At 43.0% G+C, this 20,012-nt stretch overlaps 1 protein-coding gene across 1 annotated transcript in view; it reads right to left on the bottom strand.

Annotated features, from left to right (window-relative positions):
* The window catches only part of slc7a14a (solute carrier family 7 member 14a), an 84,778-nt gene extending 76,511 nt beyond the window's left edge, over positions 1-8,267 (bottom strand). The window contains exon 1 of the mRNA XM_037695286.1: positions 7,995-8,267. Coding sequence (XP_037551214.1) covers positions 7,995-8,267 — 273 coding nt within the window. The remainder of the gene's footprint in view (positions 1-7,994) is intronic.
* Positions 8,268-20,012: the final 11,745 nt, after the last annotated feature.

Here is a 20,012-nt window from a genome sequence, read left to right as displayed (position 1 = left end):
GACTTCAGAAGGAACAAAAACATCTACACCCCCCTGAACATAAGAGGATCTGTGGTGGAAGTGGTCTCCAGCTACAAGTACTTGGGTGTGCACCTGAACAACAACCTCAGCTGGAGCAACAACACCACCAGCCTGATGAAGAAAGCTCATCAGAGACTCTACTTCCTCAGACGGCTGAGACGAGCTGGTCTGGAAGCTCAGTCCTCACCTCCTTCTACAGGTGTGCAGTGGAGAGCATCCTGTGCTCCAGCATCAACGTGTGGCATGGAGGCTGCACAGCTGCAGAAAGAAAAGCTTTGCAGAGAGTGGTGAAGGCTGCACAGAAGATGTTGGAGTCAGTCTCCCCACCATCACAGACATCTACACCTCCAGATGCAGGAAGAGGGCCACCTGCATCATGAAGGACCCCACTCACCCAGCACACACACTTTTTGCCCCACTCCCCTCAGGAAGGAGGTTGAGGAGCATTAAGTGTAGAACCACTAGACTGAGGATCAGTTTCTACCCTGAGGCTGTTAGACTCATGAATCTCTAACCAGAATAATCACTGTGAAAAATCACATCATGTTGCTGCTGATCTGTTTCATGTTGCTGCTGATCTGTTTCATGTTGCTGCTGATCTGTTTCAATGTTGCTGCTGATCTGTTTCATGTTGATGTGTTCATGCGTGCTCATCTGCTCACACAGACTCATGTTCGTGCTGCTGTTCAACGTAATGTTTTTATGCTATTAGTGCTTAGTGTATATTTAGTTGATGTTTTTCTTAGTTCATATCTTAGATGTTATTACTGTTTTTCTTTTACATTTTATTGTTGGAAGTAACTGGGACCCTGTGGACATACTTTCGTACATGTGGTGCGAAAGACAATAAAGAATCTCTGACTACAACACGTCTTTAGTTGCAGTTCCTGAGAGTCACACAGGAATTGAATGTCCTTTGACGGAGACTTATGCTGACAACCAACATCATAAAAGTTTTCATCTGTTTCTCAGACATGGCCTCTGTTCCCATGGAAACGGACACGCCCCCTTTCATCAGCAGCCTGTCGCTGAGCGGCTCAGAGGAAACGCTGGGCAAGAAACTCCTGCTCAAACTTAGTCAGTCTTTCAGTTTTCATCTCTCTCTTTTTCTGTCTCGCTCAAATTCACACACACACACACACACACACAGGTTTGTTTTGCTATCTTTATGGGGCCTTTGCATTGACTTCCGTTCATTTTTCATTCATTTCTATAGCCTAACCATGACCTTTATCCATAACCTAACCATTACCAGTACATACCTAACCCTAAACCTAACACATCCTCAATTCACACCTTAGTCCTAAACCTAGCCCCTAACCCACCAACGGGACTTCTTCTTATGGGGCCCGGGCTTTGGGCCCCATAAGGAGCAGTTGGTCCCCACAATGCAGTATAAGTTGGAAAAATGGGCCTCACAAAGTTGCATAAACAAGGACACACACACACACACACACACACACACACAGGTTTGTTTTGCTATCTTTATGGGGCCTTTGCATTGACTTCCATTCATTTTTCATTCATTTCTATAGACTAACCATGACCTTTATCCATAACCTAACCATTACCAGTACATACCTAACCCTAAACCTAACACATCCTCAATTCACACCTTAGTCCTAAACCTAGCCCCTAACCCACCAACGGGACTTCTTCTTATGGGGCCCGGGCTTTGGGCCCCATAAGGAGCAGTTGGTCCTCACAATGTAGTATAAGTTGGAAAAATGGGCCTCACAAAGTAGCATAAACAAGGACACACACACACACGTTGTAAACACACCTGTGTGTGAGGAGTCAATGCCTTTCCAAGGGGCTTACTCAAACTCCAAGCATCACAAGAAGCACAGATTTTAAAGTGAACCTAATCAAACGTCGTCCTGTCACTCAGACATGGAGCCAGCACCTCCGTGTGCTGTGTACCTGTCAGAGAAAACTCACAGTGCTGTTAAAAGTTGAAAGTTGAAAAGTGCACACCTATCAGTATCTGTTAACGTTCTCTTTGCTCTATAAATGCAGGCATCAACCAACATGGCTTAAGCTATTCAGAAAAGATGTGAACTTAAAAAAAATTCTGCTAAGTCTTAATACTTTCACCATGTCTCAAAATACAGAGCAAAACTTTTAATAAGCAAAGACAAAGTAAAATATCAACACCAACAGTCCAGCATATCAATTCAATTCAATTCAATTCAGTTTATTTATAAAGCGCCAAATCACAACAAAGTTGTCTCAGGGACTTTACAGGAACATTCACATAAAAGCCAATTAGTAAAGTTCTCTATCTAAGGAATCCTTTATATCACTTTCTGCATGTCCTAAGTCACACCCAGGTGACCTATAATAACCTCACTGTACCGACATTTCATTTCATCTGTTTTCTTTGCAGGCCACAAGAAGAGGAAAAAGTCTCGCGAAGGAGAGAAGACACCAGAGGACATTTCTGAGCAGCCGCTGATGAAAACTTAGCAGAATGTATGTTGAAAAGACCTGACGACTCCATCCTCATCATCATCAGATGATGATCTGCGAGTCATTAAAGCTGTAGGACAGCTCTGAGTTTTATCTGAAAATGCACTCCATCCACAGCTGGAGGCTGGAAGGTGAACCCATTCACTGCACCTGCTGGTGGAGGACACCATGTAATCAAAAGACTGCAGGAGAAGCTTTGGCAGTATGAGTTCAACCATCGCTTCTCCCCGTCGCTTCTTCAGACTTTACACTTTGACCCTCGCAGGGACACGAGTGAATCCAGAAGATTTTATGCATAAAATAACTCCTAGATGGAGCTAAAAGGGATGTCGGTGCAGAAGATACAGACACCAAAGATGTTGCTGTTCTGTACATAATGACACCCCCAAATAAATAAATAAATAAAAATCCAACAAATGAACATTAACTATAACTAAAGTCCAGAAATATGTTTTTAATCATCAACAAACATCCATCTTACTTTCAGACTGTGTTCAGTGTTTTTATTACCTTTCCAAATGCAGATGGGCTTAGATTTGTTGACCAGGGAAGTGAAGGACCTAAATAATCTAATCTGACATATCTAAATATAAAACATCATTTTTAGTGGCAATAATTTTAAAAAATCAATTTTTGTCACAGCCTTGCAGAGTGCCACACATATGCTCACACACACAAAAGGAACGAGTTTATCTCTTTACAAAAAATAAATTCAATTCAAATACTTTATTAATCCCAAAGGCAAATTAAATGTTGTAACTCCTCATCCAGGTTTCATTAAGAGTTGTCATATATGCTGATGGGCAGGAAGGATCTGCAGCAGCAGTCCGTCCCGCAGCAGATCTGAAGAATCAGGCCACAGATGCCCATCGGTCCACCTGGACCCAGCAGGCCTGTCGGTCCTCCTGGGCAGCAGGACCACCTGAATGTTGGGCAGAACTCCTCCCTGAGTGATGGCCACTCCTCTCAGCAGCTTGTTGAGCTCATCATCATTGCAGACAGCCAGCTGCAGGTGTCTGCGCTGATCGTGGTCTTCTTGTCATGAGCCATGTTTCCTGCCAGCTCCAGGATCTCGGCAGTCAGTCACTCGATCACCTCTGCCAGGTAGACGGAGATGCATCCACTGCACCTCCTTTATAACTCATTTGGGATATGTGGCTGTATTTGATTTGAGCTTTGAGATGTTAATCAGCTGCTCCCGGTTATTAAAGTTACCTTGTTGTCATGGTTATGCATCATAACAAATATTTTAAACTAATAAAGTTTCAGTAAAAATCCTCCCAAATTAAAATAATGTAAAATGGGTGCATTTTGGGGACATGTCTAAAAAAGTTAAATCTGGTCCTCTGGACATTCAAAAAACAAAACAAACAAAACAAAAAAAAATGTAGAAACGTTTTGTCTCTCATCCTGAGGACTTCCTCAGTCTGAGGTGCTGTATTCAGCTCAGTCTCTTAAATAGCACCTTCTCAGAGTGGATCAACCAGTTTTGCTGCTGACAACCAGAACCAGCTGATCACATGCTCAAGAAGGACCATCAGCCTAACAATGGATCATTAGCACACTGATGGCTGTTTACTGTTCACAGGGGGCTGAGTGATACTAGCAATCACAGCATTGTAAGAGGGGGACAGTTGAACCCGGAGGCCTCCACCCCTGTTTAACGATGGACGATTTCTTTTCACAAAGATGGCCTCCTTTACTCCTCTCTCAAACATCGTTCCTCTCTGTCCAGGATATTTTATTATCCTGGACAGAGACACCAAACTCTTATTTAAGAGACTGAGCTGAATACAGCTCCTCAGACTGAGGAAGTCTCTTGGATGAGAGACGAAACGTTTCTACATTTTTTGTTGTTTTGCTTTGTTTTGCTTTTTTGAATGTCCAGAGGACCAGATTTAACTTTTTTAGATTTTTCTACCTGGATTATTGAGCATGCATCAGGATATTTTGGGGACATGATTATTAAAAATATGAATAAAAAGTCTCATTAGAAGAAACACGTCAGTGTGTTGCATCACTGAGACCAGATGTTTGGGTGGACTGTCTTCCATTGGTGAAAGAAAACAAAATCTTGCTTACTTTGAGATTTAAAAGACATATTTTGGTCAGAAATTGTTTCAAGTGTCGTTACAACAGAAGTGGAAGAAAAACAAAAGTTGCATAGTGCGTTGTTAGGTGTTCAACTCCAAAAACTGTCAAGCCAGTTTGGTCTCAATATAAAATCAAACCAGTCCGGCTTTTATGTCTTTAAGAAAGGAGGATCATGCGATTTGAACCATCTTTGTCATTTTATTTTTATTTAATTGCAGGTCAAAGAGTTTGCAGACGTATTAACATTGGTCTTTTTCTGTGACACGTTCAATGACCGCCGTTATTTGATGAAAACCAAGCAGAGTCAGGTTGTGTGACTACTTTAATCAAGATGTTTTACTGAAACATCTGTGTAAGCTGCACATGTGACACTTTCATGGCCTGAAGAGTTTGTTATGAAAAATAAATTAATAAAAAGTAGTGCTTCCTGAAGAAACGCTACTTTACATTTTTATTCCTGCCTTTAAATGTTTTAAAAGTTCATCAGTTTGGAAATGCATTGATTACATCCAGAGAGTTTCATTAAAATGTGTCCGTTTGTTCACGAGGATATTTTGCTAACAAGCACATCTTTACACAGTTATAGGACTGCCCACCTTTCATGGGAGTGTGAGATAAAAAGAAACAATTAATTTATATTTATCTTGTTAAATGGTCCAACACACAAATGAATAAATCTAAAGTGGACTTCATGTTAGCTGGTCATTTCTGTTGACTTATAAAATGATCATTTACCTCTAAGCTTCTGTTTTTTGACTGTGGCCATTAATAATAATGAACAAATTATTATTAACAAAAGAAAAACTTAATCAATGAATAGTATAAATGTGTACCCCTCACTGTAAACAAGAATGTTTATACACAAAAAACAGTGTATTTAATTTTTGTTTTTATTTACTTGCCAATGCAAAGCTTGACATTTGTCTCTGTTTTTTGTGTTTGTATCTTCTTTTTAATATGACAAAAAAGGTTGAATCATGTCATCTGGACTTCGTTTTTTTTGTTAAAAAGAAACGTTTCGCCCCTCGTCCAAGAGGGGCGAACAAACGTAACAAAAAAAACGAAGTCCAGATGACATGATTCAACCTTTTTTGTTGTTATATACCTGGATGACTGAGAAAACAAACTTTGTGTTTTTGAAACCATTAGTGAAAAGGCCAGACTTCAGGGGTATCTGAGGCAGGCTTGAAACACAAGAGTCAGGGTGGCTTCTGGGTAATACCAGATGGCTAGGCCTCAGACTGACGAAGCCTCTTGGATGAGGGGCGAAACGTTTCTTTTTAACAAAAAAAACCGAAGTCCAGATGACATGATTCAACCTTTTTTGTTGTTATATACCTGGATGACTGAGAAAACAAACTTTGTGTTAAACGAGCGATGTTGAAAAGATTCCCTGTGCAGTCATAAATGATTCTGGTTTAGCTTGTAGCTTTCATTTCATTTAAGTTTTATAGCTTTATTAATACACAGCTATGTGTCCCTAAAATCATTGTGCTGTCTTCTTAATGATGTACCAGTTTTGGTATTGATTTGCAATTATCCATCCATCCATCCATCCATCCACCAATCCATCCATCCATTATCTTCTGCTTGTTCTAAAGTGTGGTCTCAGGGGCAGCAGCTTGAGCAGGGAGGTCCAGACATATCTTTCCACAGCCACCTCTTCCAGCTCTTCTGGAAGGACTCCAAGGTGTTCCCAGGCCAACCGAGAGACATAGTCTCTCGAGCATGTCCTGGGTCTTCCTCAGGGTCTCCTCCCAGTTGGACATACCTGAAGTACCTCCCTGGGGAGGTGCCCAGGAAGCATCCTTACCAAATGCCCGAACCACCTCAACTGGCTCCTCTCCATGTGGAGGAGCAATGGTTCTACTCTGAGTCTCTTCTGGATAACTGAACTTCTCACCCTATCTCTAAGGGAGAGTCCAGCTACCCTGCGGAGGAAACTCATTTCAACCGTCTGTATCCACAGTCTCATTCTTTCAGTCACTACCCAGAGCTCATGACCATAGGTTACATACTGCTATGGACATCACTGCATAGGCAGCTTACATATTTGAAAAGTCATTGCATCTAGTTCTCGGTCAATGCAGTAAAGCAGGTTTTAGAACAACATATGCTCCCATCCATATTTATTTTCAGTGAAAGCATTGTATATTTCAACTAGACAATCTTAAACCACATACAGCATGCCTTCAGAGTAAAAACATCTAGGTACTGAATTGAACTGCTGTAGTCCAGGCCTCTCACCAACAAAAAACCTTAGATACATAAAATATCCTGATGCATGCTCAATAATCCAGGTAGAAAAATCCAAAAAAGTTCAATCTGGTGTTCTGGACATTCAAAAAAAAAAAAAATATATATATATATATATATAAACGTTTCGTCTCTCATCCAAGAGACTTCCTCAGTCTGAGGCGCTGTTTTCAGCTCAGTCTCTTAAATAGCACCTTCTCAGAGTGGATCAACCAGTTTGCTGCTGACAACCAAAACCAGCTGATCACATGCTCAAGAAGGACCATCAGCCTAACAATGGATCATTAGCACACTGATGGCTGTTTACTGTTCACAGAGGGCTGAGTGATACTAGCAATCACAGCATTGTAAGAGGGGGACAGTTGAACCCGGAGGCCTCCACCCCTGTTTAATGATGGACGGTTTCTTTTCACAAAGATGGCCTCCTTTACTCCTCTCTCAAACCATCGTTCCTCTCTATCCAGGATGTGAACATCTTCATCCTTGAAAGAGTGACCGCTGGCCTGGAGATGAGTGTAGACCGCAGAATCCTGGTCTGATGATGTTGATCTTCTGTGCTGGGCCATCCTTTTGGCCAGTGGCTGTTTAGTTTCCCCGATGTAAGACTGATCACAGCCCTCCTGACACTGAACAGCATACACAATATTACTCTGTTTTTGCCGGGGGACTGGATCTTTGGGATGAACCAGTCTTTGCCGTAATGTATTTTGGGGTTTAAAAGCCACTGGGACGTTATGTTTAGAAAATAAACATCTCAGTTTCTCTGATACTCCCTCAACATATGGAACGACCACTGGTCAGGTGTCAGGTTCTGCATCTCTTTAAGGAATGCTTGGCTTATATTTTGTGATGGCATGTGTTGACAACAATGCTCTGTTGTAAGACAAGTATTCAAGAATAAGATGTGAAATGTAAAAATAATTTTAATATTTTTGTCTTTCAGATCCTTTTCTTTTTCATCATACCAATGAAAACTAACTTGGCATTCAACTAAGCGATACAGCAAGTCAAGGATAAAATCTACTTATGGATATGGAATAATTCAGCTTCAAGAGTTGAGGATAACTGAACTCTCATAGAAGCATCAGAAACAAGACAAAATACTGTAACCTACAATCTTCCTTTTGAAGTTCTCTACTTTTCCCACATACCCACAGCATGAGCGGTCTGCTAGGTAAATTGGACCTTCGCAGGATACAGTTGGGCTCAGCATGGAACACCTTCACATCCCGAGTCCTAAGGACCAAACCCGTGGAGTCTATGTTGGATTCAGACATTTCAGGCACCAGCTTGCATGGGACCAGGCTGGCGCGGGTCTTATCTACAGTGGACCTGGTGTCGCTGGGTGTGGGCAGCTGCGTTGGGACGGGGATGTATGTGGTCTCAGGACTGGTTGCCAAGGAAATGGCAGGACCTGGGGTCATTGTGTCTTTCATTATAGCTGCTGTAGCATCCATACTGTCAGGTGAGTTAATTATTTGCACACCCACAGTGAGTCAGATTTAAAGCAATACTTTAGTATATGTTTGCCTTTTAAGCTTAAAATATACAAACAGTTTATCATCATTAAACCATTATATTTTATGAAAATCCCTTTCAAGAATTTTAGAATTGTTTTGCTCAAGGCTGCATGTTGGAGTAGCTCTGTTACTTTCATTCTGAGATGTTGCTTTTCAAAACTTTAATTTCTCTTTTTTTCTGGATGTAAAACTCTTTTTTTAATTATTATTTCCTCTGGTATTGGATGCTGTGCAGCTGAAAGAATTTTTACTGAAACAGTTTTACTTTTGGACATTTATTATGAAGCATAACCATGACAACAACCTGGTTTTCTACAACCGGGAGCAGCTGATTAGCATCTCAAAGCTCAAATACTACCTCAGCTACAGCCCCAAGTCCCAAATGGGTTGAAAAGAAGGTGTCATGGATGCATTCCCGTCTACCTGATGGCTGTGCTCGAATGCCTAACTGCCAAGATACTGGTGGTGGGAAATGTTGGTCATGAAAACAAGAAGACCAGGCTCATCCCCCGGCACCTGCAGCTGGCTGTCTGCAATGACGAGGAGCTCAACAAGCTGCTGGGAGGAGTGGCCATCGCTCAGGCCATTCTACCCGGTGTTTGGGTGGTCCTGTTGCCCAGGGGGTCCGAGAAACTCGCTGGGTCCGGGTGGGCGGATCGGCATCTGCAGCCAGTTTCTTCAGATCTTCTGAGGGGGATCCTTCCTGCCCACAGCCATCAGCATCTACCTGTATTACAGCTCTTTAATGAAATCAGTAGAATGAGTTACAACAGTTAATTTGGGATTAATAATGTATTTTTTAATTGAACTGAAGAAGCATCATTAATGCTAGGTCATGAACGTCACTTGAGCGGGACTATTTTTTTAAATTTAACTCATTAACTCATTTAACTCAGGAGATATCTTCTTAAATTGCAATCCATTTCTCTAACCTACTCTTCACTTTTTTACTAACAGTAATTGGATGTTTGTGTCTACTTCTTTGCTCTAAAGGTGTGTGTTATGCAGAATTTGGGGTGCGCGTGCCTAAAACCACAGGTTCAGCCTACACATACAGCTATGTGACAGTGGGTGAGTGTGTGGCTTTCTTCATCGGCTGGAACCTGATTTTGGAATATCTGATTGGCACCGCAGCAGGGGCGTCGGCTCTTAGCAGCATGGCAGACTCTCTGGCCAATCACAGCATCAGCAACTTCATGATTTCACACATCGGAACACTCAGCGGTTTGGGTAAGAGCACAATGTCGCTAATAAAAACTTGGTTTGGCTTTTATTATCACCCTGCCAAAAGGCTGTGCCGTTCTGTCTATCTGCTAAGTATCTCATAAATTACTGGATGGATTTTAACAAAACTTTCTGGAAATATTTACTAAATATACAGCTACAACTAATTAACTTTTAGAGGCTACCCAATGCAAGAAGATTACCACACCCAACTAGTCTCAGAAAATACAAAATGTCTATTATTCAATCATTTTTGGGGCGACTGTGGCTGAGTAGTAAGAGCAGTCATCCTCCAGTTCAAAAGTTGTGGGTTCACAAGCAATCACATGCTGAAGTGTCCCTGGACAAGACATTGAACCCATCATTGACTCTGATGTGTGTCCCATGGGTGTATGAATATGATCTAAAGCTCTGATTTGTCTTTGTAAAGAGTATAGTAGAGTAAGTCTTAAGCCCAGTCTTAAAGCTGGATAATGTGTCAGCCTCACAGACAGAAACTGGAAGTTGGTTCCACAAGAGAGGAGCCTGATAACTGGAATATCTTCCTCCCATTCTACTTTTGTGGTTCCTAGAGCTTTGGAATTTCTAGGAACCACAAATAAGCCTGCAGTCTGAGAGCGAAGTGCTTTGTTAGGAAAATATGGAACAATAAGATCTGTAATATAAGATGGAGCTAGGTTGTTGAGAGCTTTGTAGGTTAGAAGTAGGATTTTGAATTCAATTGTGAATTTGACAGGGAGCCTAGAATTGCGCCGCTCAAGGTGGCTGCATGTTGGAGCAGCTCTGTTACTTTCATTCTGAGATTTTGCTTTTGGAAACTTTAATTCCTCTTTTTCTGGATGTAAATCACATTTTTTTGGATGATTGTTTCCTCTGGTATCAGATGCTGTGCAGCTGGAAGGATTTTTACTGAAACTTTTTTAGTTTTGGACATTTGTTATGATGCGTAACCATGGCAACAAGGCAGTTTTCTACAACCAACAGCTGATTAACATCTCAAAAGCTCAAGTAATATCTCAACTACAGCCCCAAATCTCAAGTGAGTTGAAAAGGATGTTTTGTGGATGCATTCTCATCTACCTGCCAGCTGTACTCGAGTGCCTGATCACTGAGATCCTGGAACTAGCAGGAAACATGGCTCATGACAGTGGAAGGACAGGATCGTCCCTCGGCACCTACAGTTGTCTGTCCGCAGCTACGAGGAGCTCGGCAGACTGCTGGGAGGAGTGGCCATCACTCTGGGAGGAGTTCTGCTCTGCATTTGGGTGGTCCTACAGCCCGAGGGGAACCGAGAGGCAGCCGAGTCTGGGTGGACGGATCGGACGGCATCTGCAGCCAGTTTCTTAGGATCCACTGTGGGATGGACCTTTACAAGAGATCCTTCCTGTCTACAGCATCAGCATCTATAACATCTCTTAATGAAATGAAGATAACGAGTTACAACAACAAATAATTTCCCTCTGGGATTAATAAAGTATTTTTGAATTGAATTGAATTGAATTGAGCCAATGGAGAGAAGCTAAAACTGATTCACAACATAAGATTCATAACTAGCTGTAACTACCGTATCCATCATTGCACCCTGTATTCACTGGTTAGGTCAAAATTAATCCAACAATCCAACAAAGTTCAATCTGGTCCTCTGGACATTCAAAAAAAAAAAGCAAAAAAATATAGAAACGTTTCGTTTCTCATCCGAGAGACTTCCTCAGTCTGAGGTGCTCTATTCAGCTCAGTCTCTTAAATAGCACCTTCTCAGAGTGGATCAACCAGTTTGCTGCTGACAACCAAAACCAGCTGCTCACATGGTCAAGAAGGACCATCAGCCTAACAATGGATCATTAGCACACTGATGGCTGTTTACTATTCAGAGGGGGTTGAGTGATACTAGCAATAACAGCAGTGTAAGAGGGGGACAGTTGAACCCGGAGGCCTCCACCCCTGTTTAATGATGGACGATTTCTTTTCACAAAGATGGCCTCCTTTACTCCTCTCTCAAACCATTGTTCCTCTCTGTCCAGGATGTGAACATCTTCATCCCTGAAAGAGTGACCACTGGCCTGGAGATGAGTGTAGACCGCAGAATCCTGGCCTGATTATGTTGATCTTCTGTGCTGGGCCATCCTTTTGGCCAGTGGCTGTTTAGTTTCCCCAATGTAAGACTGATCACAGCCCTCCTGACACTGAACAGCATACACAATATTACTTTGTTTGTTCCGGGGGACAGGATCTTTGGGATGAACCAGTCTTTGCCGTAATGTATTTTGGGGTTTAAAAGCCACTGGGATGTTATGTTTAGAAAATAAACGTCTCAGTTTCTCTGATACTCCCTCAGCATACGGAATGACCACTGGTCTGGGTCTGGGTTCCTCCTTTTCACCTGATGGCTGACTGGAGTCCTGTTTGGGTTTCTTCTCTGCTTTCAGGAAGGCCCAGTTAGGATATCCACATTGCTCTAGAGCCTGTTTTGTGTAGGATTTCTCCTTCTGCCTGGCTCCTGAGTTAGTGGGGATGCTGTCTGCTCTGTGATACAGAGTCCTGATGACTCCTAACTTGTGAGCCAAAGGGTGATGGGAGTCAAACTGCAAATACTAGTCTGTGTGGGTGGGTGAGCGGTACACCTCGGTTTGCAAATGTCCTCTATCAGAGACTGAGACCTCACAGTCCAAGAAAGCCAACCATCCTAAAACATCTGCAGGTCCAGATGAACTTCCACCTTATTTCTTAAGGCTGGCTTCTCATATCATCACAGTCCCTGTGACCCACATCTTTGATCTCTCCATAAGCCAAAACTCCATTCCAGATGCTTGGAAAACAGCCTTTGTTCTTCCTCTGCTGAAGGGAGGTGACCCTACCTCACTTAACAACTATCGACCAATCTCTAAACTCTGCATTTTGGCCAAGGTTCTAGAAAAATGGATAAACTCTCAAATCAAAAATTACCTGGACTCATTTAACATCTTACCTCTCCATCAATCTGGTTTCAGGAAACAACACATCACAATGACTGCTTCACTGAACGTTCTTAATGACATTGTTGAAGCACTGGATGCTAAGGATTATTGTGTTGCAGTTTTCTTAGACCTGTCTAAAGATTTTGACACTGTGGATCATAACATCTTGTGTCATAAGCTCTCAGAAATCGGTTTCTCAGAACACTCCATTGGTTGGTCCTCTTACTATCTCTCAGACCGGAGGCAATGTGTTCAACATAATGGTACTTCCTCCAGTTATTTAACAGTCAACAATGGTGTACCACAAGGCTTAGTCTTAGGACCCACCCTTTTTACAATCTACATACATAATGTAGGTAAAAACATCCCTGATGCATCCATACAATTCTATGCTGATAACACAGTTGTTTATTGTCGAGCTGAAACACTTGATAAGGCTTTCCAGCCTTTGAAATCTGCATTTAACATCATCCGGACAGATTTGTTCCACCTCAAACTTGTCCTAAATGCCGACAAAACCAAAGGGATGCTTTTTTCAAATAGGAAGTTGGTCCCAGCAGTTCTTCCTCTGATTTCATCCTCAAATGGTGTCCGGACTGAGTTTGTTTTTTAGTTTTCCTATAAATATTTGGGTATGTTGGTTGACTCGCATCTCTCTTTTAAGCACCATGTGGAAAACTTGGTGACAAAACTGAAAGTTAAACTGGGTTTCTTTTTCAGAAACAGGTCCTGTCTTAACTCTGAATGCTAGGAAACGCCTTGTACCTGTGACCTTCCTTCCCTCCATTGATTACGGTGACATTATTTACATGAATGCTCCTACAAGCACCCTGCGGATGTTGGATGCTGTCTATCATGGTGCACTAAGATTCATACCTGGGTGTGATTATCGTACGCACCACTGCACTCTGTATTCACCGGTTAACTGGACATCATTAACTTTACGCAGACTCTCTCACTGGTACATTTTCATCTTTAAATCACTTCTTGGTCTGCTGCCTTCATACATCTCCTCCTACATGTCTCTGCGTGAGTGCAGTTACAGCGTGCGCTCTCAGGACATTATTACCTGCAGTGTTCCCTCAGTGTGGACTGAACTAGGCAAAAGGGCCTTCTCCTACTCCGCTCCTGTTTCCTGGAATATCTTACAAAAAGATTTGAAGCTCTCGACCTTGACCTGTCTAAGTGGCTTTAAGAATCTGTTGGACTCCTATCAAGGACTAATGCAGACATATTTCTGTTTTTAGTTTTCTACATTTGCCTTAGAATCTAGCTGTTTTTTGCTACTTTTCTATTTTAGCCACCCTATTTGTTAAAAAAAATCTGTATGCCTTTTTATAACTGTCTATTGTTGTCGCTGTTGTCCATTGTTGTCATCATTCTTTGTTGAAATCAGGTCTCCCTTGTAAATGAGTCATTGAGGCTCAATAGGATTTACCTGTCTAAATAAAGGTTGAATGAAAACCTCCCCACCATCACAGACATCTACACCTCCAGATGCAGGAAGAGGGCCACCTGCATCATGAAGGACCCCACTCACCCAGCACACACACTTTTTGCCCCACTCCCCTCAGGCAGAAGGCTGAGGAGCATTAAGTGCAGAACCACTAGTCTGAGGAACAGCTTCTACCCTGAGGCTGTTAAACTCCATCCATCCATCCATCCATCCATTATCTTTACCCGTTTATTCCATTTTGGGTCACGGAGGTCGCTGGTGCCCATGTCCAGCAATCACTGTGCAAGGGGCGGGGTACACCCTGGACAGGTCGCAAGTCCATCACAGGGCCACATAGAGACAAACGAGACAAACAACCATTCACTCTCCCACTCACACCTAGGGACAATTTAGAGTTACCAATCAGCCTAACATGCATGTTTTTGGTCTGTGGGAGGAAACCGGAGCACCCGGAGAAAACCCACGCATGCACGGAGAGAACATGCAAACTCCACCCAGAGGGCCCCTGGACCAGGGTTTGAACCAGGGACCTGTTCGCTGAGAGGCAGCAGCTCTACCAGTTGCGCCACCGTGCTGCCGCTGTTAAACTCATGAATATCTAACCAGGAAAATCACTGTGAAAAATTACTGTGAAAAAAAAAACTATGAAAACATCCCTGTAATGCCACTTGGTTGTTTATTAGTGCTGTTGACTGTCCATGATGCTGATCTCATGCTGCTGTTTATTTCATGTTGCTGTGTTCATTAGTCCTCATCTGCTCACACAGACTCATGTTTGTGCTTCTGTTTTTTTTTGGTGTGTTGTTTTTGGCATGTTGTTTTTGTACTATTAGTGCTTAGTGTAATCTTAGTCTTGTGTATTCTTAGTTTAGTGAAAGTAGTGTATTCTTAGTTCATGCCATGGATCTTGCTAATGTTTTTCTTTACAATTTGTATTTTTGTTGGCTGTAACATGGACCATGTGTACATAGTTTCATTCCACCTCATGTACCACATGTGATGAGAATGACAATAAAAATCCTTTTATCCTTGTATCCTCATGTCCAAAAACAAAAACCTCAGTCTTGTTTGAGTTTAAAAGCAAAAAAAATATAAGGGTCATTCAGGTTTTATGTCTTTAAGACATGCTTGTAGTCTAAGTAACTGATTGGCTTAATTTGGTTTCATGGACAAATATAACTGTGTATCAACAGCATAACAATTTTTTTTCCATTCATTCAATCTTTATTTAGAAAGATAAGTCACATTGAGCCTAGAAGACTCATTTACAAGAGATCTGTTTAGACAGACAAAAAGTAGTGAAACTGGACACGTAGAAATTGGAGGCGAAAAAATTCCTATCAGACTTTTTCTTCTTGGCTGAGAAGAAAAACTGATATTAAAAAACACCTCACACAAACAAGCACATAGTGACGTAGACATTCTGCAGAGGGGGGAGACGACGAGAGCGGTGAGCAATGTCCATAGATGCTCTCGAGGGCACTGTAAGAGTTCTGATAAGGATGAAATAATCAGCCAGTGCCCTCCGGTGAGATCCATAAACATTCTCGAGGGATGTCGTGGAATGGCCAAGAATAATGCCGATGAGAATCTAAGAGTCCTGAAATGATGACACAAAGTTCATTCAGCTGGTTTCATCTGGTTATCAGTTGGAAATTCCTCAGGGAAGGGGTGGTGAGCGTCAGATCACATGTTCTCCAGGCGAATTCAGATAAGATGACCTTCAAGGCTAGCCAAGGGAGCCAAATTCAGATTAACACACAGTTGTTTTGGGGACAAGCAGAACTTAATGACATCTACCTTGAGTCTGTGTTGGTCCACTCGGTTCCGAAATCTCCAAATTACATGGCCACACCGATGAAACGTGACTGAGTAAAATCCCCGAGATCTGATCCATTCTACCCAAAGCATTTGAGTCTGGGTACTCGAGGCATGAACCAAGCCATCATAAAGGCAAGCAGCATGATTGGGTCACAATTTGCTGCCGACGACTTCCTTGATTGTTGATAAAACCAGCAACCAGCCGAATCCAAAAAGCAGGAAACAGTTATCGTAAATCCAATTAAATATGTGTCCTTATCCCATGCTGTTTAATAACTTTACCTAATGGAAGCATATTGTAAGAGTCCTGCCCTGCACCCTGCCTTCCTTTCTCCTCTACACTCCTAATTGGCAACAGCTGCAGATGATCAACTCAACACCCAGGAGGAGCATAAGAAGCTTCAGGAACCACTCTGCAGGCGCTGGGACATTGTCTACCAAAGGTAGTTGTGTTCTGGCCAGTTTATCTCTGATATTAGTGGAAACTAATATGGTGTTATTTCTCTGCACTTCCTCAGAGTTTGGATCTTGCTGTTTACCTGCCCTGCTTGAGTCCCATATGAGCTTTGACTCCCCCTGCCTCTCTACAACTGCTGGATGCCTTCCACCTCTTGCCTAATCTACTTGTTGTTTCACCCTGTGCTACTGGAGATCATCTGGACCAAAGACCATCTCATTCTGTTTCCTGCTATACACCGTAAGAATAATTCAACAAGACAAATTCTCAACAGCAACAACAGCCCGTTAAATTCCCATTCTCTCCCCAGGTGTTCCTGTTCTTTCACATTTATGTCTTTATTAACCACAATTCTGTAAATAAACACTGTAAACAATTATCTGAGTCCTGGTCTCTGTTCAGTTCTGGTCTTTCATCCGGGTACACCCACAATCATAACAAGAATGTCCCAGCCAAACCAAGTACCCCTGAAAGACTCCAGATCTGAACAGAACCAACTCACTCTTCAGGCTATGTTACACAGTGTTGAGAAAAATGAAGCTACTCTTGAACACTTGTTAAACCTGCAACAGACTAACCAGTCTAATCTCCAGGAACTGGGCAGCATGTCGTTTTCAGTCAAACAAGGGATGACTCAGCTCCTGCCACCTGCTGCAACACTTACACCTGAGGTCAGTCTTCCTATTCATAATCCTCCCCAAATGACCACCACAGAGCAAAATTTGAAACCGGCGGAATTTGTTAGTGGAGAGCCTGAAATGTGTGGGGGTTTCGTACTTCAGTGTGAACTAACGTTTCAGAGAGCACCCAGTTTTTATTCTTCAGATGCTGCTAAAATCTCCTTTTTCATCACTCAGCTGAAGGGGGACGCATTACGTTGGGCTCATGCTCATTTATCCTCTCACCCTGTCAGTACCTTAACATTTTCCTTCCTTTTAGAAGAGTTTATTTGTGTGTTCGATCAACCCCTCCAACGAGCAGAAGCAGTTAAACGTCTACTCACCCTTCGACAAGGCAGACGCTCTGTTACTGCTCATGCTCTGGAGTTTAGAATCACTGCCGCCCGAACTGGGTGGGGAGAGGTCGCACTCAGAGGTATTTTCTTACACTCTCTCTCCAACTCCTATGTCTATAAGAGACCATTTGGCGGCACTAGAAGAGCCACAAAATTTAGACAAACTAATTCAGTTGGCTACACGTATCGATAATCAGCTACAAGAACGAATGTGGGAAAGAAACTACAATTCCCAGAATTCACCTACTTCCGTTTTTTCCTCTATGTCAAAATGTCAACTTGTTTTCAATGGAAGAGACTACGTTTCCCAGAGTTCTACTGCTTCTGGGTTTCACTCCACGCTGAGACAACCACCTGCACTAGCGCTCGAGTGCAAACCCGACTCAGAACCAGAACCACTAATAGATTCCATCCATGAACAATTGCACTCTGCTAAAATATTTTCCAAATTGGATCTCCGTAACACTTTTCACCTCGTCCGAATCAAGGAAGGTGATGAGTGGAAGACAGCATTTAAGCACCCCCCCCCCCCCCCCGGGACATTTTGAGTATTTAGTCATGCCATTTGGTCTCACCAATGCCCCTGCAGTTTTTCAAACATTGGTTAATGACATTTTGAGAGACTTTTTGAACGTTTTTGTATTTGTGTACCTGGACAACATATTAATCTACTCACGGGATGAGGAGCAACACATGCACCACGTCAGAACCATCCTACAACGATTATATGAGAACCAACTGTATGTTAAAGCCAAAAAATGTGAATTTCATGTACAATCTGTCTACTTTTTGGACTTTATTTTTGAAGGAGGACGATACCGCACAGATCCTGAGAAAACAAAGGCAGTGGTGGAATGGACAACACCTGAGACACGAAAGCAACTGCAGCGATTTTTTGGCTTTGCCAACTTTTACCGTAGGTTTATCAAGAACTACAGCAGGATCGCTGCTCCTCTCACCCAGTTGACCATCACCCTGCAGACTTTTAAGTGGACTCATGAGGCAGAAACGGCTTTTGGTGAGCTAAAGAGACTTTTTTCCTCTACCCCTATTCTTTGCCACCTTGATCCTAAGAGACAGTTTATCCTTGAGGTCGATGCATCAGACACTGGCGTAGGAGCCATTTTGTCTCAAAGGTCACCTATTGACAACAAAGTGCACCCCTGTGCATTCTTCTCTCGACGCCTTTCCTCTGCTGAAAAGAACTACGATGTAGGAAACCGTGAGCTCCTTGCTGTCAAGTTGGCATTGGAGGAGTGGCAACACTGGCTTGAGGGCACAGACACACCATTCCTCGTTTGGACTGATCACAAGAACCTCACTTATCTCCGCAAGGCCAGGAGATTAAATCCCAGACAAGCTAGATGGTCATTGTTTTTTATGAGATTTAACTTTGTGTTAACTTTCAGACCCGGCTCCAAAAATGTGAAGCCTGACGCCCTGTTTCGCCAGTTCTCACCACCAGAGGGCACCGAACAGGAACCAAACATTCTACCCTCATCCTGTGTGGTCGATTCATTAACCTGGTCCATTGAAAAAGACATCCTAGAGGCCCAGAAGTCTGAACCTGACCCGGGGACAGGTCCTACTGGCACTATGTTTGTACCCACCAGTGTCAAGGCTAAGGTACTCAACTGGCTCCACTCTCATAAATTTTCTTGTCACCCAGGTGTTGCCCGTATGTTAGCTCTGACTAAGAAACACTTCTGGTGGCCCTCCATGAACGAAGATGTAAAGAACTACGTAGCCGCTTTCCCCACATGTGCCAGCAGTAAGACTGGCAACCAACCCCCAGCTGGAAAATTACAGCCACTTCCCACCCCTAGCCGCCCGTGGTCCCATATCTCTCTAGACTTTGTTACTAGTTTTCCCCCCTCTGATGGTAAAACTGTTATTCTCACTGTTCTTGACAGATTCTCTAAAGCAGCTCATTTCGTTCCGTTGCCCCAGCTTCCCTCGGCCTTGGAGATGGCCCAGCTATTGGTCCAACATGTTTTTCGAGTTCACGCCATCCCATCGGACATCGTTTCTGACAGAGGACCCCATTTCATATCACAGGTATGGAAGAACTTTTGCAATTCCTTAGGGGCCTCTGTCAGTCTAACTTCAGGATACCACCCGCAGTTCAATGGTCAGGCCGAACGGGCCAATCAAGAACTAGAGGCTGCCGTCAGGTGTGTGGTGGAGGACAACCCCTCCACATGGAGCCCACAACACCCACACATCATCTGCTACTGGTATGTCTCCATTTGAAGCCTCCCTTGGTTACACCCCACCATTATTTGCTGGCCAAGAAAGTGATGTAGCAGTTCCCTCTGTGCAACATCACTTCAGGAGATGTCTTCGGGTCTGGTGTCAAACTAAGCTCGCCCTGCTGCACACAGCTACTAAAAACAAGGAGATTGTGGATCGTCGCCGATCTGCAGCTCCATCATACAAGTGTAACGAGTCTGTATGGATCAGCACAACCCCTGACTCAGGACAATATTATAAAAGGTTTTATTAATTAAAGGCGTTTGTCTGGGAAGGATCCGAGCCTCAGTTCTGGTCCAATCTGTGAAGGCAGACAGGTTAGTGACTGCAAAAAGGTTCTGGGAGCTGAGAGAGGTGGTGTGCACGTCACTAACCTTCTGTGGCAGGAGCAGGGCTGAGACAGAGAACGTTGGAGGGCTGGGCAGGAAACAGAATCCAGGGACGTAGCAGGGGTCGAGAGCCAGGAGCT

This window comes from Nematolebias whitei, chromosome 21, assembly GCF_014905685.2.
Source record: "Nematolebias whitei isolate Nwh7 chromosome 21, NemWhi1, whole genome shotgun sequence".
NCBI lineage: Eukaryota > Metazoa > Chordata > Actinopteri > Cyprinodontiformes > Rivulidae > Nematolebias > Nematolebias whitei.
The sequence above is the reverse complement of the archived record's forward strand: the minus strand, read 5'-3'. Positions and strand labels throughout refer to the sequence as shown.